Source organism: Saprolegnia parasitica (assembly GCF_000151545.1).
Source record: "Saprolegnia parasitica CBS 223.65 unplaced genomic scaffold supercont2.1, whole genome shotgun sequence".
Classification (NCBI taxonomy): domain Eukaryota; phylum Oomycota; class Saprolegniomycetes; order Saprolegniales; family Saprolegniaceae; genus Saprolegnia; species Saprolegnia parasitica.
In genome coordinates this window covers 1160931-1182453 of record NW_012156395.1, presented here as the reverse complement: position 1 = coordinate 1182453, position 21523 = coordinate 1160931, and the positions used below count along the sequence as shown (strand labels likewise).

General features: G+C 58.9%; 8 protein-coding genes across 8 annotated transcripts; 5 read left to right on the top strand and 3 right to left on the bottom strand.

Moving 5' to 3' along the window:
- Positions 1-1011: 1011 nt before the first annotated feature.
- SPRG_00474 (hypothetical protein) lies at positions 1012-4958 on the top strand. The gene is made up of 3 exons (XM_012338568.1): positions 1012-4025; positions 4078-4482; positions 4537-4958. Exons 1-3 carry the CDS (start codon positions 1035-1037, stop codon positions 4834-4836), a joined length of 3696 nt encoding a protein of 1231 aa, XP_012193958.1. The 5' UTR covers positions 1012-1034; the 3' UTR covers positions 4837-4958.
- A 798-nt stretch (positions 4959-5756) lies between these two features.
- Positions 5757-6016, top strand: SPRG_00473 (hypothetical protein; the record flags this gene model as incomplete). Its single annotated transcript, XM_012338567.1, has 2 exons — positions 5757-5933; positions 5990-6016. 2 exons carry the CDS (start codon positions 5757-5759, stop codon positions 6014-6016), a joined length of 204 nt encoding a protein of 67 aa, XP_012193957.1.
- A 460-nt stretch (positions 6017-6476) lies between these two features.
- Positions 6477-7313, bottom strand: SPRG_00472 (hypothetical protein). Its single transcript, XM_012338566.1, has one exon. It carries the CDS (start codon positions 7275-7277, stop codon positions 6582-6584), a length of 696 nt encoding a protein of 231 aa, XP_012193956.1. The 5' UTR covers positions 7278-7313; the 3' UTR covers positions 6477-6581.
- Positions 7314-8733: 1420 nt separating this feature from the next.
- On the top strand, positions 8734-9431 carry SPRG_00471 (hypothetical protein). The gene is made up of 2 exons (XM_012338565.1): positions 8734-8986; positions 9035-9431. The coding sequence occupies exons 1-2, from the start codon at positions 8787-8789 to the stop codon at positions 9372-9374; spliced, it is 540 nt and encodes a 179-aa protein (XP_012193955.1). The 5' UTR covers positions 8734-8786; the 3' UTR covers positions 9375-9431.
- A 462-nt stretch (positions 9432-9893) lies between these two features.
- SPRG_00470 (hypothetical protein) lies at positions 9894-14577 on the top strand. Its single transcript, XM_012338564.1, has 3 exons — positions 9894-11347; positions 11403-11861; positions 11911-14577. Exons 1-3 carry the CDS (start codon positions 9904-9906, stop codon positions 13140-13142), a joined length of 3135 nt encoding a protein of 1044 aa, XP_012193954.1. The 5' UTR covers positions 9894-9903; the 3' UTR covers positions 13143-14577.
- Positions 14578-14637: 60 nt separating this feature from the next.
- On the bottom strand, positions 14638-15115 carry SPRG_00469 (hypothetical protein). Its single transcript, XM_012338563.1, has one exon. It carries the CDS (start codon positions 15096-15098, stop codon positions 14673-14675), a length of 426 nt encoding a protein of 141 aa, XP_012193953.1. The 5' UTR covers positions 15099-15115; the 3' UTR covers positions 14638-14672.
- Positions 15116-15941: 826 nt separating this feature from the next.
- Positions 15942-17400, top strand: SPRG_00468 (hypothetical protein). Its single transcript, XM_012338562.1, has 5 exons — positions 15942-16399; positions 16455-16760; positions 16819-16914; positions 16958-17077; positions 17127-17400. Exons 1-5 carry the CDS (start codon positions 15962-15964, stop codon positions 17334-17336), a joined length of 1170 nt encoding a protein of 389 aa, XP_012193952.1. The 5' UTR covers positions 15942-15961; the 3' UTR covers positions 17337-17400.
- Positions 17401-17481: 81 nt separating this feature from the next.
- On the bottom strand, positions 17482-19716 carry SPRG_00467 (acetate-CoA ligase). The gene is made up of 2 exons (XM_012338561.1): positions 19008-19716; positions 17482-18947 (listed from the first exon to the last, which is right to left on the bottom strand). Exons 1-2 carry the CDS (start codon positions 19689-19691, stop codon positions 17526-17528), a joined length of 2106 nt encoding a protein of 701 aa, XP_012193951.1. The 5' UTR covers positions 19692-19716; the 3' UTR covers positions 17482-17525.
- Positions 19717-21523: the final 1807 nt, after the last annotated feature.

Here is a 21523-nt window from a genome sequence, read left to right as displayed (position 1 = left end):
GCCGAACCGACAGGGGCCGTGACGGCACCTCATCCTGCGAATGACGTGGCGTCGGCAGATTCGAACTGATAGTATCCGGACAATTCCGGATAAATATCATTTAAATTGTGTGGTGTCTATAACAACTTGCCATTTGTATGAGGAGGAATACGGGTACAAATGCATCCGTCTATCCATGACGTGGCTCTGTGCGCAACGACTCGGCCCCTTGCACTTTGGCATGGCTGGTGCTTTTGACACGGACGTTAGTGCTCACGTCATGTCTTGCGCTCTGCAGGGCGTGGTGCGAGCATGGCGCGGCAAGGAAACATGCAGGCGCGCGTGGGGCTCGCATAGTACACATCCAAGGCAGCACATGGACCTCGCAGCCTTGTGGCAACGATGCTCGCGTACATACTTCTGGGCCTTGCGGATTGCCAATCGCTCAAGCGGCGAAGGAGGTTGTCGTCCGTGGCGTCATCTGGAGTAGGCATGTGTTGATGTTAGTGTACCCAGCATCCGTCTTAACATGTAAAGTGGCGGACTGTGGTGGTCGACTTTGGACTCGACTGTAGAAGAAAGCGATCATGCCGGCATCATGTTTTCATAAGCTCGGCATTGCCTGCGTCCAAGCTCCATTGACGCAGAATGAAGAATGAGTCAAAATCCCGCCGAAAATGATCAATGACACTCACGCACTGGCCTTAAAGACCAAAGCGTCCGGCCGACCAGCGGCGCTCCATGATGATAGCTCGTAGTGTATTAGTACACTAGGCAGCAAGAGAGGGACGCATGAGACGACGCGCAGGGCATGGTGGAGAGTGCCACAACGTCATAGAAGGGCAGGTTGGGACCCCGGGGCACAGCGCCGAGGAAGCCAAAATAAAAACCAGTGCCAACACAATCCAGCCACGAATCCCGTACTTTAATTACATCTACATTAAATGGTTGTATCGTGAATAAATCTTACGGCATATTAATATTGAAACATGTCGCAGCCCCAGCGAACTACGCCAGCGAGGTGTCATTTCCGCGATTGAACTCGACGCGCAGCGATGCTCCATCGGTCGAGCAAGACGCTGCAGGACAATGGCGTCATCCTCGAGGACGACGCCGAAAACGAGAAGGCGCCCGACGACGCGCCCAAGGCCGTCGCCAAGCAGGCCTCCGACCACTCGCTCCTGACGCGCGAGGAGCTCGAAGCACTCGAGCCTCCACCAGGCCCTCGAACAGCCTCGTTTGCCGAGCCGCCGCCGAGCCCTGGTGGCCGCGCACGGTCACGCAGCACGAATGACATACATGCACCGAGCCCGCGGCCGCCTGCGCGCAGCAACAGCCACACGCTCGAGACCTCGAGCGCGACCGACGAAGCGCCGTTCCTAGGCCTTCCGCCCTCGTCCGACAAGCGCGCGGAGGTCAAAGCGCGCAAGCCGTTTCTCATGAAGAGTCGGTCGAGTGGGCAATGGCTCGCGGCCGCTGCCAAGCTCAAGAAGAAGCGCACGTCGGGTATCGCCGAAAAGGCCAAGGACGACAAAGAAGCAAGCACGACGCCGACGTCCAAGTCGCTGGCCGACGTGGCCAAGAAGGTTGTCGCGTCGCGTCGCGCGGCCAACTCGTTTAAGTCCATGTGGCCCAAAGACCATCCGAGCAGCGGCAGCTTTACGACCATCCACGGGCTCCACCTCGAGAAGAAGAAGCTCGACTTGCGCATTCTCAACGCGCAGTACAAGGAGGTCAAGCGCTCGGAGTTTTACGAAGAGCTCGTCGTCTACTGCGTCTTCCTTCTCCTCTTTTTCCAGCTGCTCAGCGGCCTCCCGTTCCACGGCTCGTTCCAGCAGAGCGACGTGACGGTCGACTTGACGTGCAGTGTGCCCGAGGTCTGCTCGGTCTCGTCGCCCGATGGCATTTACAACTTTGCGAAGCACTTGCAGTCGCGCATCTGCCACGCGCCGGCCGCGGCGTCGCCAACGACGTTCCAGACCTGGACGCGCGTCGGCGGCGTCCGCTTCCGCCAGATCCGCGTCAAGCCTCAAAAGTGCGCGCTGGGCTTTCTCCACGACGACAAGCAGACGTGCTACCCCGAGTTTGACGAGGAGCTCGAGGAGAAGGCGGCGCTGCTCGGCGTTAACCGCACGTACGTGTGGCACAACGACTTTGAGCCGCTCATTCCGGGTCAAAACTCACGCTTTACAACCACGTCGTACGGCACCGGGGGGTACGCAGTCGACCTCTGCGACATTGGCGACGTCGAGGAGCTCGAGGCCGACAGCTACCTCGACATGGCGACCCGCGCCGTCTCGCTCGAGTTTGTGGTTGTGAACCCGTCGACACACGTGTTTACGATCGCGTCCCATGAGTTTGTCATTCGCCCGTCCGGCCACCTTGAGCAGTACTCGCAAAGTGCGAGCATCCGCGTGCTCGGCCTCGATGACTCGCCGACGGTGCTCTCGTCGTGGCTGTGGTGGTGCGACGCGCAGTACCTTCTCTTGCTCGCGGTGGTTGGCTTTGTGGGCACGTACCTGCGCGGCGAGATTTCCGAGATTGTCAAGATGGGCATCACGTCGTACTTGACGCTCGACGGCTGGAACCTCTTTGAGATGGCGCATTTGCTGGCTGTCATTTGCACGGTGTTTCATATCTTTGTCTACTTTGGCCAGTGCCGGGCGACGATCCGAGCTGTCCACGGCGTGGACGACAATGACGGCGACGTCCTCGAAGTCCACACGCACATGCTCATGCTTCTCGACACGTTTCTCTCGCTGAGCGACTATGCGGCGCTCAGCTCGGCGTTTTCGCTCCTTAAAGTGTTCAAGTTTTTGCGCATGAACTCGACGTTGAACTTGCTCTGGCAAGTGCTCGGCATGGCGCTCCGCGACCTCATGGGGTACCTCGTCATCTTCCAGCTCATCTTCCTCTCGTACTCGACCATGGGCTCGTACGCGTTTGGCTTTGACCTCGAGGAATTCTCGACCATCTCCAAGAGCTACGGCACGTGCTTCCACATGCTGGCCGGCGACTTTCCGTACGACCGCCTCCAGCAGGCCAACCCGCGCTTGGCGCCGTTCTTCTTTGTGACGTTCGTCGTGCTCGTGCTGCAAATCATGGTCAACATGTTTGTCGCGATTCTCTCCGAGTACTATGACAACGCCAAGGGCGTCGGCGCGGACGAAGACGACGTCGAGTACGATATCATTACGCGCGCCAAGGAGTTTATGAGCTCGTGCTCGCCGTCGGTCGAGCTCAAGAACCGCGAGAGCATCGTGCTCCGGCCCAACCAAACCGTACGGCTCATCTCGACCAACCTCGTCGATAAGGAGCTCAAGCGCCAGCGCGCGAAGAAGCTCTTCCGCGGCGCTGTCTGGCGCGTCGTCGCGCTCCTCCGGTTTGGCGTCAAGTTTGACACGCGGCTGGACTTTGACCGGTCGAAGGCGCCGGCGCCGTCGCACGACCCGAACCGCATGACGTACATTCCGCTCTCGGAGAACTTCGACCACGCGACCATCAAGACGCTGCTGCCCAAAGGCATCACGATCCGGTTCACGGGCGACTCGATCCTTGGCCAAGATTTGCTCTTGCGGGTCGTCGACCACAACAGCTTGTCGGTCTCGTGCGTGGTGCTCAGTCACGACGATGACGACGACGACGTCATGGAACTCGCGGGCGGCGAGACGCTGCGGCTCCCGATGCGCCTCTTTGGCATCCACGTGCTGCGCATTCTGCTGAGCGAACTCCGCGCGGCGATTCTGCGCGCGACCAAGTGGTGGGACCCGTACGAGGCGCACTTGGTCGACGACTACCACTTGTACCAACTCCTCAAGGACGAGCGTGAGCGGGGCAAGACGACCTTGCGCTTTGACGAGCTCTCGCGCCTTCTGGATCTGTACCTCCGGAAGGAAAAGCGCAACGGCGAAATCGACCAAGCCCACGTGAAGCGGGAGACGGCGCTGGTCATGTACCGGTTCCGCAACTCGCTCATCGATATGCCGTCGCGCGAGAAGGAAGGTCACGAGTACATTCCCAACCCGATCGACACGAGCATGGTCGAGGTACATGGTGTCTTTTTGTGTGTCCACAGGTGGTGACGGGTGTGATCTATAGCTCGGACCCAACTTGCTTGCGCTCGGCGAAGCCATGGCCGAGAACGTCCACGATATTTGGGCGATCGAGCGCATCGAGCAAGGCTGGAGCTGGGGCCCGCGCCGCGACGATACGCTCAAGACCCACCCGAATTTGATCCCGTACGCAGAAATGTCGGAAGACGAGCAGAGCTACGACGTGCGCACGTCGATGGAGACGATCAAGACGATCATCGCGATGAAGTACACGATCGTGCGCGCGCTCAAGTGGGCGCGCAGCCTCATGCACTCGTCGAGCAACGTCTCGAGCTCGTCGAGTGGCGACAAGGGCATCCCGCTCGCGTCGTCGCCGAAAGCCAGTACGCTCGTCAAGTCGTTTTCGCTTCGGGACGTGTCGCATACCATCAAGTATGGCAACGAGGGCCAGGTGCGCAATCGATATCCTGTGGATTGTCCAGTTGATAGATTGATGATATGTTAGGTGTACACGCCGCGACCCGTCGACACGTCGCAGGTCGTCTTTCCGCAGGGCCTCAAGCGACTCATGGATTTGCTGGCGGAAAACGCGCACGAGGTGTGGTCCAAAGGCCGCATGGACGACGGCTGGACGTACGGCCAAGCGCGCAACGACAAGCTCAAGAAGCACGTGTGCCTCGTGCCGTACGTCTTTCTCACGGACGCCGAGAAGGACTATGACATCAAAACGGCCGAAGCGACGCTCAAGATGCTCTACGCTCTTGGGTACCACATTGTCGACTCGAACGGCGTCGCGCTCTCGTAGGATAGTATCCAATGGTATAGATAGGATCTGGATTGCTCGTAATTGCATCCGACTCGATAGTCATAGATATGCATGCCCTTGACACATAGTATATCTGCTTTCTTGGCGTCTTTGGACACGCAAGCGACGTGGCGACTGGAGGATCTATCTATCTACTACAGTATCTACTATCTATCCATCTACCTACCGTTACTCTTGTGCTGGCCTTCAATTCGTGTCCTGTCCTGTCCACGCCAGGGCTCCAATGAGCCATCATTCCTGGCTGTCAAAAAGCAGAAGAGGAGTGCCGGGATCATCTCGCGGTACATTTGGCTCATGAGCATCGAGCCGAAGAGCGAGGGAAGCGTCTGGAAAGCTCTAGCTGATAGAGCTAGCGTCCACACTGCATCGCAGCGATGCAGAAGCCGCTGCGTTGCGCCAACGTCGCATGGAGCGAATTTCTAATACTATTTATGCAGCACTTGTTAGATCAGCTATAAGGCCGTTCTCTATTTTCAACTATCGCATTGGGTTTGTGTCTCCAAAAGTCAAAACGACTGCTGCATCTCTGCAAGACACTGTTATTGTACAATATGTAGTCACACCTGTGGTGACATTAGCGTTACAGACAGGCGTGACTTCGACAAGGTATAACACCGTGTTGGAGAACGCTACAGATCGCGAGCGATGCTCTAGCTGATAGAGCTAGCGTCCAATATGTCCTGTACTGGTACTCCCGGTACTAGTATTTCGGTATGAGGTAATCGTAGGAGAGGCTGATCGCGTGGTCCACCCAAGTCTCCACGTGCTGCATGGAAAAGTGTCTCAAATATGACCGAGTGCGATGGCATTTCTCAATTGACCACCTTGGCGCCAGAATGACCGCCTTTGTCGCCGCAATGGGCCCAAACACTTCAAGAACTTCGTTATTTCGGGCATCGATGCTACCCCTTGGCTACCTTCTCATGGCGGCCGCCGCGATCGCCACGTACGCTGTGCTCTCGATCGGGCCGGTCGAGTTCGTCGCGAGCCCGCCTCCCTACGGCCTCAACGCATGCACAGCGTGCGGTCTGCGCCTGTCGGTCCTGTGCCCAACGTCGCTCTTCGCGCACCTCGAGGTCTCCATGCAGTTTTGCAGCACGCTGGCTCCAGCTCCGTGCTGCTGTCCCACGAGAATCTCTCGAAGCACCTCGGACTATGACGGATTCTGCCCGCGACGCGACGCGGAGACGTGCCAATGCACTTTTAGAGAAGTACCCGAGGACCACGTGATCAACGACATCACGGTTAAGTGGAAGGCCAGCCTCGCCACCATCTTTGTCCTCGCGTCTTTCTCGGTTTGGATGTACCGCGCCCTCTCTTTGTTTCGTGATAACCCAAAACAACAGGCGCCCACGACGTAGATCGGACAACATGCAGAAATCATTTTCATTATCCCACGTACACAAGACGTCGATGCTATCGACAGGACTTGAACCCACACCGCTTTCTCCCAGAATGCCCCATGAGAATACCCGTGGTAGCGCCATGGACGCACACAAATCCTCGACAGCGGATTTAACAGAGCGTAATCTCACTGGATGGTAACGATTGACGACGCCATGTCGCTGCCTTCGGCACCAGACGCCGCTGAATCGTTGTGTGAGCAACACGGACCTTTTCGATGCTTAAACACATGCATTATGTACACAAAATTCGTATCCAGGATAGTAGACAAGGGCAATCTGGATAGGAATAGATACTATCCGACGACGACGAGAACGGTCTCAGACCTTGGCCCGCAAGGCGAAATCGGCCGCGTCCAGCGACGCGAGATCCATGAGCGTCATCATGCTCTGGTACATCGGGTCGCGGGCGGTAATGCTGTACGTGGCGAACTCGGTTTCTTGAAAGGCGTTGACAAAAGGCGTGTCGCCCGAGAGGAGCGCGATCGCTGCGTCCATGCGAAACCACGCGATCGACCGGACCTCGGGCGACAGGCCGTGCTTGGCCTCGGTCTCCATGGCCCAAAAGTCGCCGGTCGCCAGCGCCAGCGCAAACGCGTCACGCTTCGCTGCGAGGTTGGCGTTGATCTCGTTCACCAGCGTATCAAGCTGCAGCCATGCATTCTCGGTTGCGAGCGCCGCAAAGTTGTGCATGCGGTACCGACGGCCCTTGACGATGCGCGTCTCCTTGGTGCTCACCCAGTGCAGACGCGCAGTCTCGGGCACTTGAATACCGAGTAGCTCTTCGCGCAGCTCCCGCAGCGCCGTCGCCCGGAGGCTCTCGTCGCTCATGTCCTTTTGGCCGCCAGGAAACTTCCACTCGCCAGGGTACCGCATGAGCACGGTCGTCGTCGGCGTGGACCGCAGCCAGTTCTTGACCTCGCTCTGCGCAAGGAGCACGTCCCACTTGTTGCTGGCGTCGGCAGTCGTCGATGGCCGAAGACACACGACGGTCGCCGCATCCACGAGCTGCACCATCGTTCGCCGGAGGGCAATCTCGATCACCGCCGACGGCTAGGAATAGTGTGACCATACCGGAATAGTGTTGTAGAAAATGAAGGATGGAAGTCGAGGCGTCATCCGTGTCGCGCGATCGCATGACATTCTGTGCAATTCTCAAACTTGAAAAATGCATCAAAGTCTTCCATTGTGCTTCCGTCGTGTAGATAGGTAGTTGCTCAAAAACGCAGTACGAGTCCGCTTTGGTGCTAGCGTCGATCTCGCCGTTGCCGTCCATGTTGTTATGAGAGCGCGAATCGATGCCACCGTCGTTGACAACATGAACATCACTGACAAAGACCTTGCTCGGATCGATGACTCGTTGCTCGTCAGTGCAGCTTGTGTTGCCGGGCATGCTTCCAAGCACGCCGACGTCGTCATCGTCGCACCAGTGCCTTCCACCGATGCGCTCGAGACAGGCTGCACCGCCGAGGTGGCGCCCTCCGGTGGTGGTGTAGCAAAGAGCATTGACCGGAGTGCATCTTCCGTGAAGGCAAGCATTTGCAATTTGCGGGGTTGCGGGGCCGCGTCGACAGCCGCCAATGCCCGCTCGCGCGCATTCTGTTGATATGTCATCGCTCTCTTCAGCACAGCGACATGGCTCGCGAACCGGCGCCGCACCTGTCGAACAAGAAGCGCAAGATCCTCTTGTGCGCCACAAAGTTGCTGTCAACTTGGGTCGACCATCACAGCAGCGTCGCTCGACCGGTTCAGCAACGCAACATGCACAGATGAGACAATGACGGGCTTTTCTGTGGGCTTTGACATCCCGACTTTACAGAGCATTGAGAGCACGTCCTTGTGAAATCCGTGCTTGTTGTATTGATACAGGGAAATCCAAACGCCCCTTCTCGAGCGCCGTTGCCTCCATCTGGGGCGGCCGTTCGCTGACCCGCCTTGATGACAACGTTGCTACTAGGGGGATTCACGTCGCGTTGTGTTGGAGTGCGCTCTGTGGTCGACGGGCGCAACGCCGCCATGGCGTTTTGCTGGACATGCGTACCAAGATTTCATCTCGGCGCGATCCAGCCATCTGATTCGCGCACAGGAACTCGATGTCACTCCCAATTGGTAGATTTTGCATCAAAACCCCTCACAATGCATGTAATCAAAGATACATTACTGGAGGTTGGCGGGTCAATCTTCGGACTTCTTGACATGATAATAATACCGGTAGGGCCTACCGTGGTAGAGACTCGGTGAGATGACAGCAACACTAATTTTGGCAAGTAAAAGCGCTCTCGGTACATTCTCCTTCTTCCAGCAAGCACCGATGTGCGATGCGTCCCGCGCGGAAGAGAGTATGCTATTACACTATCTCATGTATGCACACTATTCAACGTTGAAATGCGCGCGTCGGATTGGCTGTTATGGCGCGAAAGATCAATTATTGGCGAATCAAACGCAGGCTTACGGCCGTTCAAAATTTGATTGGCTGCGCCGGAAACCAGTCAAGCACCGAGCAAATTCATTTCGAGAGACTGCGTCATGAGCTCGCAGCGCGGCAACGTCAAGAAGGGTGCGCCCAAGCACCAGAACACGTTCGCGTTCAAGCACAACCCGAAGAGTAAGAAGACGGAGCACATTCTCGGCCTCCCGATCCATGGCCTCTGCCCGCACTGCCACGAGCAGATCGTCTGGCGCAAGAAGTACCGCAAGTACCGCCCGCTCACGCAGCCCGGCAACTGGTAGGCCTCATCAACTTGCATGCCATCGATGGCTCATGTGTCCTATAGTACCGAATGCCGCCAGAAGACCGTCACGGCCGCGTACCACACGTTGTGCCAGCCGTGCGCCAAGGCCAAGGGCGTCTGCGCCAAGTGCTGCAAGGCCGACGAGCTGGTCCTGAGCGAGAAGCAGTTGGCCGACCAGCGCAAGGAGGACGAGAAGGAGTTTGAAGAGTCGCTCGACGGCATGAAGGAGCGCGAGCGCCGAAAGGTCCTGCGCGAGAAGAAGAAGCAGGAGGAAGAGGAAAAGGCGGCGGCCAAGGCAGCGCGCCGCCTCGCACTCGGCCTCGACCCGATCGACCCGAACGACGACGACTTGGATGGCATGAGCGACTACCTCTCCGACTAAGATCGTAGTGCGGATGACGCCACTTTACTAACCTACACAAACAATTCGCGAAGTACATTGTTCGATGTCGTCTGACTTCGCCGGCGTCGTCCTGGCGTCAGTGATGACGTCCTGCGCAGCAACAGCGGTATCGGTCCGTCCTCAAGCGCCCTCCGTCCGAGGTATCAGCAAAAGGACCCTTGTCCAACTTGCTCATTGCAGCACGAAATAAGTTCAGCTTGCAGCGAATTGTTACCTAATTCGTGCCTGATGCACCACCTCGTTCGGACAGTTCAGACATAGAGTCGTATTTCATCAAGATAATAAAATAAATACAGACGCATTTGTATTGAGATCCAGCGCGTTCTTTTTTCAAGCAATTTAATTTGATAATAAAAACGCAGGCGAAGCAGTTGAAGGTAAATTATTTTGCCCCACGTCGCCGAAAGTATACAAACATCTAGTAGAACGCACCGCACACGACATTAAAATACACCGGCAACCCATCTGCACCCAGACGCAGCGACGTATTGCGGCTTGGCGCTTTAGCATGACCGACCTCATCGGGCCGGAGCGCATGGCCAAGACCCGAAGCAGCTCCTCGGACGATGACGGCTCCGAACCCATGACACCGCCCAGCGACGACAAGGACGAGAGCTCTTCGACCGCCGAGTACCAGCTGGACCTCGAGCTCGGGACGCCGACGACGCCGCCGCCGCCGTCGACCCGCGCGGCCTCGGCCGAGTCGGACTCGCGTACCGAGCTCTCGGTAAGCACGCCTATGGAAGCGGACGAGGCCCGCGATGCGATCTCGTTCCATATTGAGAGCACACGCGTCGTCAAGAAGCAGCTCCTGCCGTCCTGCCTCTTCCGCGCAGCCGTTCACGTCGGGCGACGCGCATCCTGGCACATTCACTTTGGTCAGAAGGAGCTTCTGCGGCTTCATGCATGCATGACAATCTACCTCCTCTGGAAGAAGCGCACGTTTGTACATTTGCCGCTCACGCTCCTCATGGAGAAGCGGGCGGCGACGCGCGCGCTCGACAAGGACGTGGTCGAAGGCTACATCCAGCGCTTGCTGGCGATTCCCGAAGCGCTGCAGTGCGAAATGTTTCTGAGCTTTCTCGAAATGAGCCCGCTGCGATTACAAGGCAACCCGCGCTGGAAGTCGATGAAGGAGGGCTACGTGCACATGAAGATCAACGGCGCGGAGCAGATTCCGTTCCAGAAATTCTGCTCTCGCCGGCTCGAGAAGATCTACCGCCACTCGTACCGCATCCTGCTGCGCATCGCGTTCGTCTCGTGCGTGCTCTTCATCATCTGGCCCGTCCTCCTCTTCCTCATCGTCGCCTTCCAGAACGAAGACCTCCTCGCCACGATGCAAAACGGCGTCAACGACTTTTTCGGGCACGCGGGCCTCCCACTCTGGTTTGTGATTGCGCTTGTGCTCGGGCTCCTCGCCTTTGGCGTCGGCTTCATCTACAAGTACTTTGAGCGGCGCCTCGGTACCGTCCGGCGCTGGGCCGTGCTCAAGCCGACGTGTATCGCGTTCTACAAGAGCCGCGCCGACCTCGAGGCGAGCGAAGTCTTTCTCTTTGACACGCGCTTCAAGGCCGTCGAGGGCAACTACCGCCAAGGCACGTCGTGGATGGCCAACGGCCTCACCGTGCGCAACAAGGGCGGGTACGTCGAGGTCGACTGCGGCCACTACTACACGCGCATCCTCTCGGTGCTCGCGCTTGCACTGGCGTTTCTGAGCGTCATTGCCATCTCGCAGTCGGGGTTTGACTTTAAACCGATCGCGTACGCCGAGACCGCCGCCGACCCCGCGACGTTCAACTCGACCATCTGCGGGTTTGCGTTCAAGGCCAACACGAGCTACTTTGAGCGCAACCTGGGCTTGAGCGGCAACATTTACCGCTTCCGCGTCGAAGAAAACAGCCACGACAGCGCCGCCCAGCTCGTCAGCAACAAGGCCTTTACCATCGACGAAGGTACGACGCCACAACGAATCGAACAAACGTTCGATCGAACCTCCTCTGCGCGTAGGGCTGCAAGGCGCCAAGCTCGGACCGCAATGGCTCGGCAACTACGAGTCCAAGCACCGATATGTGGGCATCTTCAAAAAGTACGACCCCAAAATCGACGTGCTTCGTGCCGTGACGAGCATGTCGCTGCCGCCGTTTCCCGACACGCGCTTTGTGGGCCTCCAAAGCTCGTCCAGCATTGACGGCGACGATGTGCTCATCTCGCTCTCCAACACGACGTGCATCATGCCGATCGAGTTTTCCAACGTGACGGCCGCCACGATCGGCTACGTCGTCGCGTCCCTCCTGCTCGGAAGCGTGATCGCGTCGACGGTCGGTATCTTTTGCAACTACATCATCTCGTACCTCGGCCTCTGGCACGCCCACGTGCGCCGCGACATTTGGCTCTCGCTCCTCCGCGACCTGCCGATGCGGCCCAAGAACCACCGGTATCTCTCGTTTGCGCCCCAGCGCTCGGAGGGTACACTTGATACCTTGATATCGTTTGATACGACGATTGGATGTGGTAGGCTTTGTCAAGTGGCACGTCGACGGCGAAGACACGTACGAAGCCATGATGCACGCGATCTTGAACGCGACGACGCAGATCCTGATTGCTGGCTGGTGGGTCTGCCCCGACTTGCTGCTCCAGCGCCCCAAGCCCGGCCGAGAGGGTCCTGGTCCGAGCTTGAAAGACCTCTTGCTGCAGAAGGCTGAGGCCGGCGTCATGATCCACGTGCTCATCTACCGCGAGGTGCGCGTCGCGATGGACCTCGGGTCGTACTACGCGATGAAGTCGCTCATGCGGCACCGCAACGTCCGCGTGCTGCGGGACCCGGACTTCCAAGTGCAGTTTCTCGGCTTCTGGAGCCACCACGAGAAGATCGTGTGCGTCGACACTACGACCGCGTTTGTCGGCGGTCTCGACTTGGCGTTTGGCCGGTTTGACACACCGGCGCACGTGCTCTCGGACCCAGGGCCGCCCGAGTGCCAGCGCTGGCCGGGCAAAGACTACTCGAACCCGATCATCAAGGACTTTGTGCATGTCGACCGACCGTTTGAAGACCTCGTGGACCGCGAGTCGGTGCCGCGCATGCCGTGGCACGACGTGCACTGCTCGCTCCAAGGCGAGGCCGTCCTTGACGTCGCCTTGCACTTCATCGAGCGCTGGAACTTTGTGTGCGCCAAGAAGGACAGCGCGCTCCGCACGGATTGGTGCGTCTGCTTTCGGACGCGCCGGTTCAAGTTTTTACCCAAGAGCATCGTACCGCTCGACGCGCCAGCGTCCCCACCGAAGGGCGCGGAAGCGTACCAGCCGTGTGCGCTGCAGGTGCTGCGGTCCGTCTCGCAGTGGTCGGCAGGCGTCCCGACCGAGGCCAGCATCCACACGGCGTACTGCGAGACGATCCGCGCCGCGCAGCACTACGTGTACCTCGAGAACCAATTCTTCATCTCGGGTCTCCAAGGCAACAGCATGGTGCTGAACCGGATTGTCCAAGCGCTCGTGGACCGCATTGCGCTGGCGGTCGCGCACCACCAAGTGTTTCGCGTCTACGTGGTCATGCCGCTTTTGCCGGCGCTCGAAGGCAACATCCAGAGCAAGCAGTCGCTGACGCACTTGCATGCGATCATGCACTGGCAGTACGAGACGATCCGGACGTCGCTCATGGACGCCCTCGCCCACATTACGCTCGTGCCGCACGAGTACGTGATGTTTTTGGCCTGCGCACGTTTGGGATCATGCCCAACGGCCGGCTCGTGACGGAGCAGATCTACATCCACTCGAAAGTTTTGATTGCGGACGATCGCGTCGTCGTCATGGGCAGCGCCAACATCAACGACCGCAGCATGAACGGCGACCGCGACTCGGAGATTGCGATCGTCATGGAGGACACGACGTTTACGCTCGGGCGTTTGAACGACGAGCCGTACCGGCAAGGGACGCTCGCAACCGCGCTCCGGCAGCAGCTCTTCCGGGAGCACCTCGGCCTCTCGCCGACCGACAACTCGACGCTGGACCCGGCGTGCGCCTCTACGTGGCACTTTATCCAGCGGCGCGCCAATGCCAACACGCGTGTGTTTGAAAACGTCTTTCACTGCGCGCCCTCGGACGAGTTGCGGTCGTTTGATGCGTTTGAAGCGACGTGGACGCAGCTGGACGCGGTCTTTGAGAACCAGCGGCTCAACCCGCTCCGGGGCCGGCACGCGTGGGACGCCCAGAACCTCAAGTCCGACGACTATGCGCCGTGGACCGACATCAACGGCGTGCCCGTGCCGCTCGAGAAGATCCAGCTCTCGGAGTTTACGCTCGTGAGCGACCACAGCTTCCCGATGCTCTCGGACGACGACGACAAGTGGTACTATGCGCGCAACTTTAAAATCTTTCAAGACATGCGCCTCGTGCCCGCCCACGCGGTGCGGCGGCGCGACAAGCTCCAGCACTTTATGGCGGACCGACTCCTCGCCCAAGTCCGCCGTCGCAAATACGTCCGGACGTCGGCGCTGCTCTTGCACGACGACGACTGCGCGGTCCTGCACTCGTCGCGGTCGCTCGCGGACGATGACGAGACGACGTTTTACGGCAAGTGGCGGCAGTGGACGAAGGCGTCGAATTGGACCCATCGCGGCCGCAAGTCGACGATGGACCAGGCCGACGACGCGGTCTTGCAGACGACAGACACGGACGTGGCGATGGCGACGATCCCGGCGCGCCACAGCGAGAGCGACGTGCCGTGGACGGACCCGCACCCAAAGAAGATCCTTCGGCGCTCCGAGACGGACTTTGCCCGGAAGGCCAGCAGCCTCTTCCTCCCCTTTTTGCACAAGGGCGAGTCGTCGCAGCAGCACCATCTGTACCATGACGACGACGCGATGGAGATGCGCCCGGCGCGGTCGTGGCTGCCGTTTTTGCATCCGAGCGATAGCGTCGACGACGGCAGCCAGCTCTTACTGCAGTCGCCGTCGGTCTCGGTGCAGTCGGAGCAGGCCGAAGCGCAGCTCGGGAACGTGCAAACCAACGCGAGCGTGCCCGTGACGGAGGAGATGGACGCGAAATTCCAGCTCTCGGCGATCCAAGGCCACCTCGTCGTCTTCCCGCTCGAGTTTCTCGTCGACGAGAAGCTCCGGCCGCCCATCTTGCCGCCGTACCTCCATATTTAAGCCGGTCATACATGATGATGATCTTGTGTTGTGCACAGTAGATATTTGTCGGCGCCAAAAACATGTTTATAACTAATTAGTTAGTAGTACTATAAGATAGGGTTGCGAGCATCATAAATAGGAACAAAAGCGCTCAGAGGAACGCGCGCTGGACGCTGCGCTTGACCGTCTTCTTGGTCGACGCCTTGCCAGCCTTGCGCTTCTTGATCATGGTCTTCTTCTTGGTACATAACGGGCGGTGCTTCGTAGCGCCTCGGCGCGGCGAGAGCAAGTTGAAGGCCTCGAGGTACATGCTGAGACCCATCGTCGGCTCGTCCTCGCTCGTGCAGTCGCTCGTTGAGAGCATCTCGAGCGTCGTCGGCGGACAGTACATGGCGAGCCCGCTCGTCGACGTGAAGAACGCCGTCGGGATGTACACGTCGCTCGCCTCGTCGTCGCTCCATGTCGGGTCGAGAACGAGGCTTGTCGCTGCTTGGTCGTTGGCGTCCATGGCATGCAGGCGCATGCGCTCCTCGATGAGCGTCGGGACCATGCAGTCGACCTCGTTGGGCTGGAGCATGCTGGTCGGAAGATGGAATTTGGGAAATGGACGAGGCGACGTCACCGCATTGCCAACGCCGTGCAATCTTCCAGCGAGATCGCCCGCCGATTGGCTGCATTTTTGGCGACTTCACCGACCAATCCCCGCGCAGTGTCGATGGAAACCTATTGCAGGATCTACCGCATACCGTTGGGACGCCATGAGCTTCTATGACGCGGCAAAAGCCTGGACCTGAGAAGCTACTGAGCCGACTGGATCGACTGCAGCAGCGAGAAGGCACGGCTCATTGCGGCGACCCTTCACTGCCAAAATCAACAAAGAAGGACGTGGGACAAACCATGCTAGAGCTTCTTCAAGGTTGCACCGAGAAGCTGCTTGAGGCGCGCTTGCGAGCTCCTGGAGATGGTTCAAAGTGTACGATGGCCTTGCGTCCGTCAGCCATTGTCTCCGGACACCGGTTCAAAGTCATGGTGATGGCAAAAATGCAGTGTACCCCATACAAAGTTGAAGACAACTCCGGGAACCCAGAAGCAGGTGCGAGCCACTACCTTCCTTCAGATCTCAACCGCAACTCAATCGGTGAGTCTTCTCGCCAATCAACGCTGTCGACAATGCAATTCCACATTGAACTTTCACAAACTGCCCAAGGCGACTAGAAGTGTGCTGCTGTGCACACCAGGCGTCAGGGTTCCTAAAGCACTGGTCGAACACGATGGACTCCTCGGACCACGAACCGCCCGCTGGAGCGAGACATGGAGATTGCTTCCGTCACGTCGTCGACGGCGCACTATTTTTCCAATGTTCCAAGATCGACCCAAGCGGCGCACGCATTCTTTTCGCCCTTTCGCTTTCAACACCACATTTTGCCCAGAACGTGCGCAATGGACGTTCTCTTATCGCAGGATGTCGCGCTGCTCGTGTTTGCATTTCTGGCGCCCGCGGACCTCCTCGTTGTCGAGCGCACCTGCGCCCGGTTCCGCGACTGGGGACCGAAAGACATCCACTGGCGGCGCGCCTATGCTGCCATGTACCCGCGCTCCCATCTTCGGCCAAGCGAATCCGCGTCGTCGTGGCGCCACGTGTATGTGACAAAACGTGAGCTGCTGCGCGCGTGGCGAGGGGGCGTACCCCGTCGCATTGCGTCGTTTAGCGCCCATAGCGACGGCGTCAACGCGATCGCGGCGCAGAAATTGCACGGACCATCGAGTAACCTCTACGCCACGTGCGCCTTTGATCGGCTCGTCAAAGTCTGGCGCAAACCAACGTCATTGAAAGGCACCGAGCCAACGAGCCCCCTCATGACCTTGGCTGGACACCAGGTAACGTACTACTCGACACAATCTCGAAAATGTCGTCAACGGGTGGATGTGTTAGCACGCTGTCTGGTCGCTCGCGTGGTCGCCACACCCGAACGAGCTCTTCAGTGCGTCGTTTGACAGCACGGTTCGCTGCTGGGATGTCGAGACGGGTCAGAACGTCCGCGTCCTCGAGGCCGACGCCGATCGGCTCTTGAGCATGACGATTGAAGCGTCGACGGTGTGGACCGGGTCGCTTAAAGGCGAGTTGCTGCAGTGGACGCGAGCAACGCCTAATGCAATCGCCCACCGAGTCCAGTGCATGACCCCGTGCATTTCAGCGATGGCCAAGCACGGGCATCGGCTCTACATTGGTGGCGTCAAGGTACTCACTTCCGTCCTTTCACGGTGTCGCTTTTTTCCTTGACGGAGCTAAATGTTAGGATATTGAGGTGTGGGACGAGCGGCGGCTTCAAACCCCAATCGCGCTTCTCGTCGGTCACGACCAAGCCATCATGGACGTGGCGCTGCTCAACGACGTCAGGAAATACGAGCACGTCCGGGTCTCAAACTTGTAAATAGGATCGTGTCATCACGGCCAGCAAAGATAGCTCGCTCAAGATCTGGGACGCGTCCGGGATCCATCGCCACGCATTGTTTGATGTCCCGAACGCCCATACCACAGCGGTGCGATCGATCGCGGTAGGCAAACCTCTATATTACAATGCAGCGTATCTATGTTTTCTGACAGGTCTGCGACGACAGCGTTGCCACGTCATCGAACGACTCGACGGTGGCGCTGTGGCAGGTTGGGCCCAAGACAGGCTTGAGAAAGCGAGAGACGTTGCACGTGCATACGAAGCAAGTCCCGTCTGTCGATGTCGACGAACGCTCCTTGTACACGGCGTCCTGCGACAGCAGCGTCACGATCCACGACTTGGTTGTTGCGCCCGTCGCTTAAGTCACCCACGTTGCACTCTGCTCCTTTCCACACGTGATATTAATACGATGCCATTACACTAGGAGTCGTTGGCAGCACCACATTGCAAGACTCGAGCCTCGCGGGTTTGCATGCAGTGCTTTTCAAGTCTTTTCCAAGGAGGACATAGGACAATCGCAAACAACAGATACATTATGGGAGGGTGGGTATTTAAAACGACTTGCCGAGCAGCGACTGCTTGAAGTTGTCAATGATGGCCGGCACGACCTCGGGTTCGGCGAGCGTCGAGACGTCGCCGATCGAGTCTTCTTCGCCGTGCGCGATCTTGCGCAGAATGCGGCGCATGATCTTGCCCGAGCGCGTCTTGGGAAGACCCGGCACAAACACAATGATGTCGGGCGTCGCAAACGCACCAATGTGCCCGCGCACTTGCTGCGCGAGCTCCTTCATGACGCTCGCCGACCCGTCGACGCCGTGGATGAGCGTGATGTAGCAGCAGATGCCCTCGCCCTTGACGCGGTGCGGGAACCCGACGACCGCCGCCTCGGTCACCACGTTGTGCGCGACGAGCGCCGACTCGACCTCGGCCGTGCCGATGCGGTGGCCCGACGTACTCAGCACGTCGTCGATGCGGCCGGTGATCCAGTAGTAGCCGTCCGCGTCGCGGCGCGCGCCGTCGCCCGTGAAGTAGTGTCCCGGGTGCGGCATCGTGTACACGCTGAGGTACCGGTGGTGGTCGCCGTACACCGTGCGCGCGAGGCCCGGCCACGAGTCCTTGATGCACAGGCGGCCTTCCACGTTGCCGCCGACGAGCTCCTTGCCGGCGTCGTCGAGGATCGCAAAGTCAATGCCAAAGAACGGCAGGCCGCACGACCCCGCCTTCATGGGCGCCGCCCCCGGAAGACCGACGCCAATGTGGCCGCCCGTCTCCGTCTGCCAGTACGTGTCGGCGATCATGCACTGCTTGTCGCCAACGACCTCAAAGTACCACTTCCATGCTTCCGGGTTGATGGGCTCGCCGACGGTCCCGAGCACCTTGAGCGACGACCGGTCGTATTTTTTGACAAACTCGGTGCCATGCGCCATGAGCGCGCGGATCGCCGTCGGCGCCGTGTAGAATTTCGTGATCTTGTAGCGCTCGACGAGGTCCCAGTACCGGCCGCAGTCGGGGTACATGGGCGTCGACTCGAACATGACGGTCGTCGCGCCGTTGACGAGCGGGCCATAGACAATGTACGAGTGGCCGGTGATCCAGCCGCAGTCGGCGACGCACGCGTAGACGTCGTCTTCTTGGAGGTCGAACGTGTACTTGCACGTCGTCGCCGCGTACGTGAGGTACCCGCCGGTCGTGTGCGCGACGCCCTTCGGCTTGCCCGTCGACCCGGACGTGTACAGAATGAACATGAGGTCTTCCGAGTCCATCCACTCGGCCGGGCAGTACGGGCGCATGAGCGGAAGCACCTTGGTCATGTCGACGTCGATCTTGGGGTGGAACGGAACCTTCGGGTTGTTGGTGCGCTTGAAGACAAAGACGTTCTTGACCACGTGCACGCCGTGGATGGCTTCGTCGACGGTCTTCTTGAGCGGCAGCGTGCGGCCGCCGCGCTTGCCTTCGTCGGCCGTGAAGACCCACTACAGAATACGAGGGTCCATGAGTACTCATTGTGCAAGGAGATAGCACATGCGACGTACCTTGCTCTGCGCGTCAATGATGCGGTCGCGGAGGGCTTCGGCGCTGAAACCGGCAAAGACGATGCTGTGGACGGCGCCGATACGCGTGCACGCAAGCATGACCATGATGCACTCGGGGATCATGGGCATGTAGATGGCCACCGTGTCGCCCTTGCGCACACCGTGGGCCAGCATGGCGTTGGCGATCTGGCACGTCTCGGCCAGCAGCTCCTTGTACGTGATGCGGCGGTGGACGCCCGGCTCGTCCGACTCCCACAAGATCGCCGTCTTGTCGCCGCGGGTCGCAATGTGGCGGTCGATGCAGTTGGTGCTGACGTTGAGCTTGCCATTGAGGAACCACGCAACGTCGCCCTTCTCAAAGCCGCCGTACTTGGCCATGTCGAAATCGTGGAACCACGTGAGCGCCTCACGGGCCTTCTCGCCCCAAAAAGCCTCCGGGTTCTCAATGCTGCGCTTGTACTCCTTCTCGTACGCGGCCATGCCCTGGACATGCGCGCCCTTGGCCACGCGCGGGATGACGTCGTACATGGCAGGCGCCGGTGCAGCAGCCTTGGTCGATGTGGCCGGCGCCGGTGCAGCGACCTTGGTCTGGGCGGGCGGCGCCGGCGCAGCGGCCTTGGTCGAGATGGCTGGCGACGGCGCAGCGGTCTTCGTCTTGGGCTGCTCGGTCTGGTGCAGGGTCATGGGGCCAAGAACGCTAATTTCGAAATGGCGAGCGGAGAGGTTTTGGTGCGCCTCGAAGTTCGAAGGTGGAAAGTCGTATTTCCGAGCCGATTTTTTACGTGTGTACTTGAGGTTGTATGCAACGTCGAATAAAAATACGATCAGGTTGGGCCAGCTGGAGTGTCCGTTCGAATGTTTATCAAAAGCGTCTCTTTCCGACCTAATTAGGCGCATAGGCCTTCATTGACACCTTGGGAAGCTAATTGCACGCAACGTTGGTGCAGGGGCTCGGCGCCTTCGGCAAGCGGCTTAAGAGGAATGATGGTGGACGCCCGCAACTTCAAGCCGCGCAGTCGATGGTGTATGATGGCGGAAGGCGGATTGCGTGCAAGGTCGGACGGTCGTATACCACGAACCCGTTCTGCAACCTGAGAATATACCCACTTGAGCATCCCAAGGCACCTCTTGCCTGTTGGATTGGTGCGTTGCTGTGGACACCAACAATGCCCAGAAGCGTGGTGTGATCCGACCACTCTGCGAGCTCACTCGGCTCCGGTTGACGAGCTCATTCGGCTCCCGTTGGGGCTGGTTGTGGTTGCTGTATTCTGTGGCGGCAGTTGTGTTGCCACCAGACAGGTCTATAGCCGCACGCCATTCTGGCTCGTTCGTCTGTGGATCAATGCAGCCTGGGTCGACTGAGCTGGTGCACTGCCGCCTCCTCTTCCAAGGAGCAGGCACGGGGCGGCGTCTGGTCGGCTCGTGCTTCGCGCCGATCGAGTGCGCGGAAGCTACTCAGCGTTCGTTGCGTGTGGCAAGCCTCTCCAGGTGGCGTCGAAATTCGGTCTTTTATTCTCTTGGGTGATGGATCGAGACGATCTCGAGAAGTACATTGGACTTGGCGAGTCCGACGAAGGCTCGGAGCGTGGTACCCCTACGCAAACCCCACCGTGGTGTTTGTGAAAATAGACCGTGCAATTCCCACATCCCCATCATTTCCTACAATTACCAAGCTAGCCGACCAGATGATGTGCTGGAAAGACGTGTTAAATCACGGTGCAACGCACCGAGGATTTGTCCTTGGCGAGTCAAGTCGAAGTAGGACCCACGTCATCGTCGAACGCTGCGCGCCCAGAGTGGCGCGATCGCGAACACGAGCGAAGTTGAACGTCGCCGCCGATCTGGTTCACGTTCCAGGGCTGGTAGTAGCTACGTTAGCCCTTCATGCTCGCCGGTACCGCTTGCTTGTCCTTTGCTTCAAGGATCATCTCGGTGGGAACCGTCGATGTGGGACACGCGTGCGCCACGAGGGTAGCACCTCGATTGGTGTGAGCGGCTGCTGACGACACCACCGGCGTCGCGAAACGTCATGCCTGCGACGGCCATTGAAACTCGCGTCGGCGTGTTGATGCAAGCACCTCGGCAGTTGCCGCGCGATGTGCATGTGCAGTTGCATGAAGGAGTCGATCGTCCTCGGCCGCATTTCATTCGGCGATCCATCTCCAGCTCACTAGTAGCCACACGCAGCGCTTTGTTCGAGAAGGCACCGTAGCTCGCAGCCGTGTGCCCGAAGTAGCTCGTGGACCTGTAGCAGTGCGGGCGAATTCGGTCCATCGTTTTTTTGTGGCCGATGATTATTCACACGTGACTCACGACAGCGCCGTCGACGCAATCGCAGGGACGCTGCTTCGTTTGGCAAACATGTTTTAAACACATCGGGTGGGAATGTGACACTGCGACGCACTATGCAACGTCAGCACCGCTCGCAGAGTTTTAAACAGCAATTAGCGCACTGTGATTGGTGGAGATGAGATACACCCAGGCGTCTGATTGGTGGAGAGTCGCGATGTCGACGT

What these genes read in the sequence shown, in the direction of transcription:
- SPRG_00471 (XM_012338565.1), top strand. Translation starts at nt 8,787, where the DNA reads ATGAGCTCGCAGCGCGGCAACGTCAAGAAGGGTGCGCCCAAGCACCAG. An exon ending in CTCACGCAGCCCGGCAACTG is followed by an intron (nt 8,987 to 9,034) that starts GTAGGCCTCATC and finishes TGTGTCCTATAG; the next exon opens with TACCGAATGCCGCCAGAAGA.
- SPRG_00472 (XM_012338566.1), bottom strand. Translation starts at nt 7,277, where the DNA reads ATGGTGCAGCTCGTGGATGCGGCGACCGTCGTGTGTCTTCGGCCATCG.
- SPRG_00467 (XM_012338561.1), bottom strand. Translation starts at nt 19,691, where the DNA reads ATGACCCTGCACCAGACCGAGCAGCCCAAGACGAAGACCGCTGCGCCG. An exon ending in TCATTGACGCGCAGAGCAAG is followed by an intron (nt 18,948 to 19,007) that starts GTACGTCGCATG and finishes CGTATTCTGTAG; the next exon opens with TGGGTCTTCACGGCCGACGA.
- SPRG_00474 (XM_012338568.1), top strand. Translation starts at nt 1,035, where the DNA reads ATGCTCCATCGGTCGAGCAAGACGCTGCAGGACAATGGCGTCATCCTC. An exon ending in TCGACACGAGCATGGTCGAG is followed by an intron (nt 4,026 to 4,077) that starts GTACATGGTGTC and finishes TGTGATCTATAG; the next exon opens with CTCGGACCCAACTTGCTTGC. An exon ending in AGTATGGCAACGAGGGCCAG is followed by an intron (nt 4,483 to 4,536) that starts GTGCGCAATCGA and finishes ATGATATGTTAG; the next exon opens with GTGTACACGCCGCGACCCGT.
- SPRG_00469 (XM_012338563.1), bottom strand. Translation starts at nt 15,098, where the DNA reads ATGCTCCAGCCCAACGAGGTCGACTGCATGGTCCCGACGCTCATCGAG.
- SPRG_00468 (XM_012338562.1), top strand. Translation starts at nt 15,962, where the DNA reads ATGGACGTTCTCTTATCGCAGGATGTCGCGCTGCTCGTGTTTGCATTT. An exon ending in TGACCTTGGCTGGACACCAG is followed by an intron (nt 16,400 to 16,454) that starts GTAACGTACTAC and finishes TGGATGTGTTAG; the next exon opens with CACGCTGTCTGGTCGCTCGC. An exon ending in CAGCGGTGCGATCGATCGCG is followed by an intron (nt 17,078 to 17,126) that starts GTAGGCAAACCT and finishes GTTTTCTGACAG; the next exon opens with GTCTGCGACGACAGCGTTGC.
- SPRG_00470 (XM_012338564.1), top strand. Translation starts at nt 9,904, where the DNA reads ATGACCGACCTCATCGGGCCGGAGCGCATGGCCAAGACCCGAAGCAGC. An exon ending in GGCCTTTACCATCGACGAAG is followed by an intron (nt 11,348 to 11,402) that starts GTACGACGCCAC and finishes CTCTGCGCGTAG; the next exon opens with GGCTGCAAGGCGCCAAGCTC. An exon ending in TGCGCCCCAGCGCTCGGAGG is followed by an intron (nt 11,862 to 11,910) that starts GTACACTTGATA and finishes TGGATGTGGTAG; the next exon opens with GCTTTGTCAAGTGGCACGTC.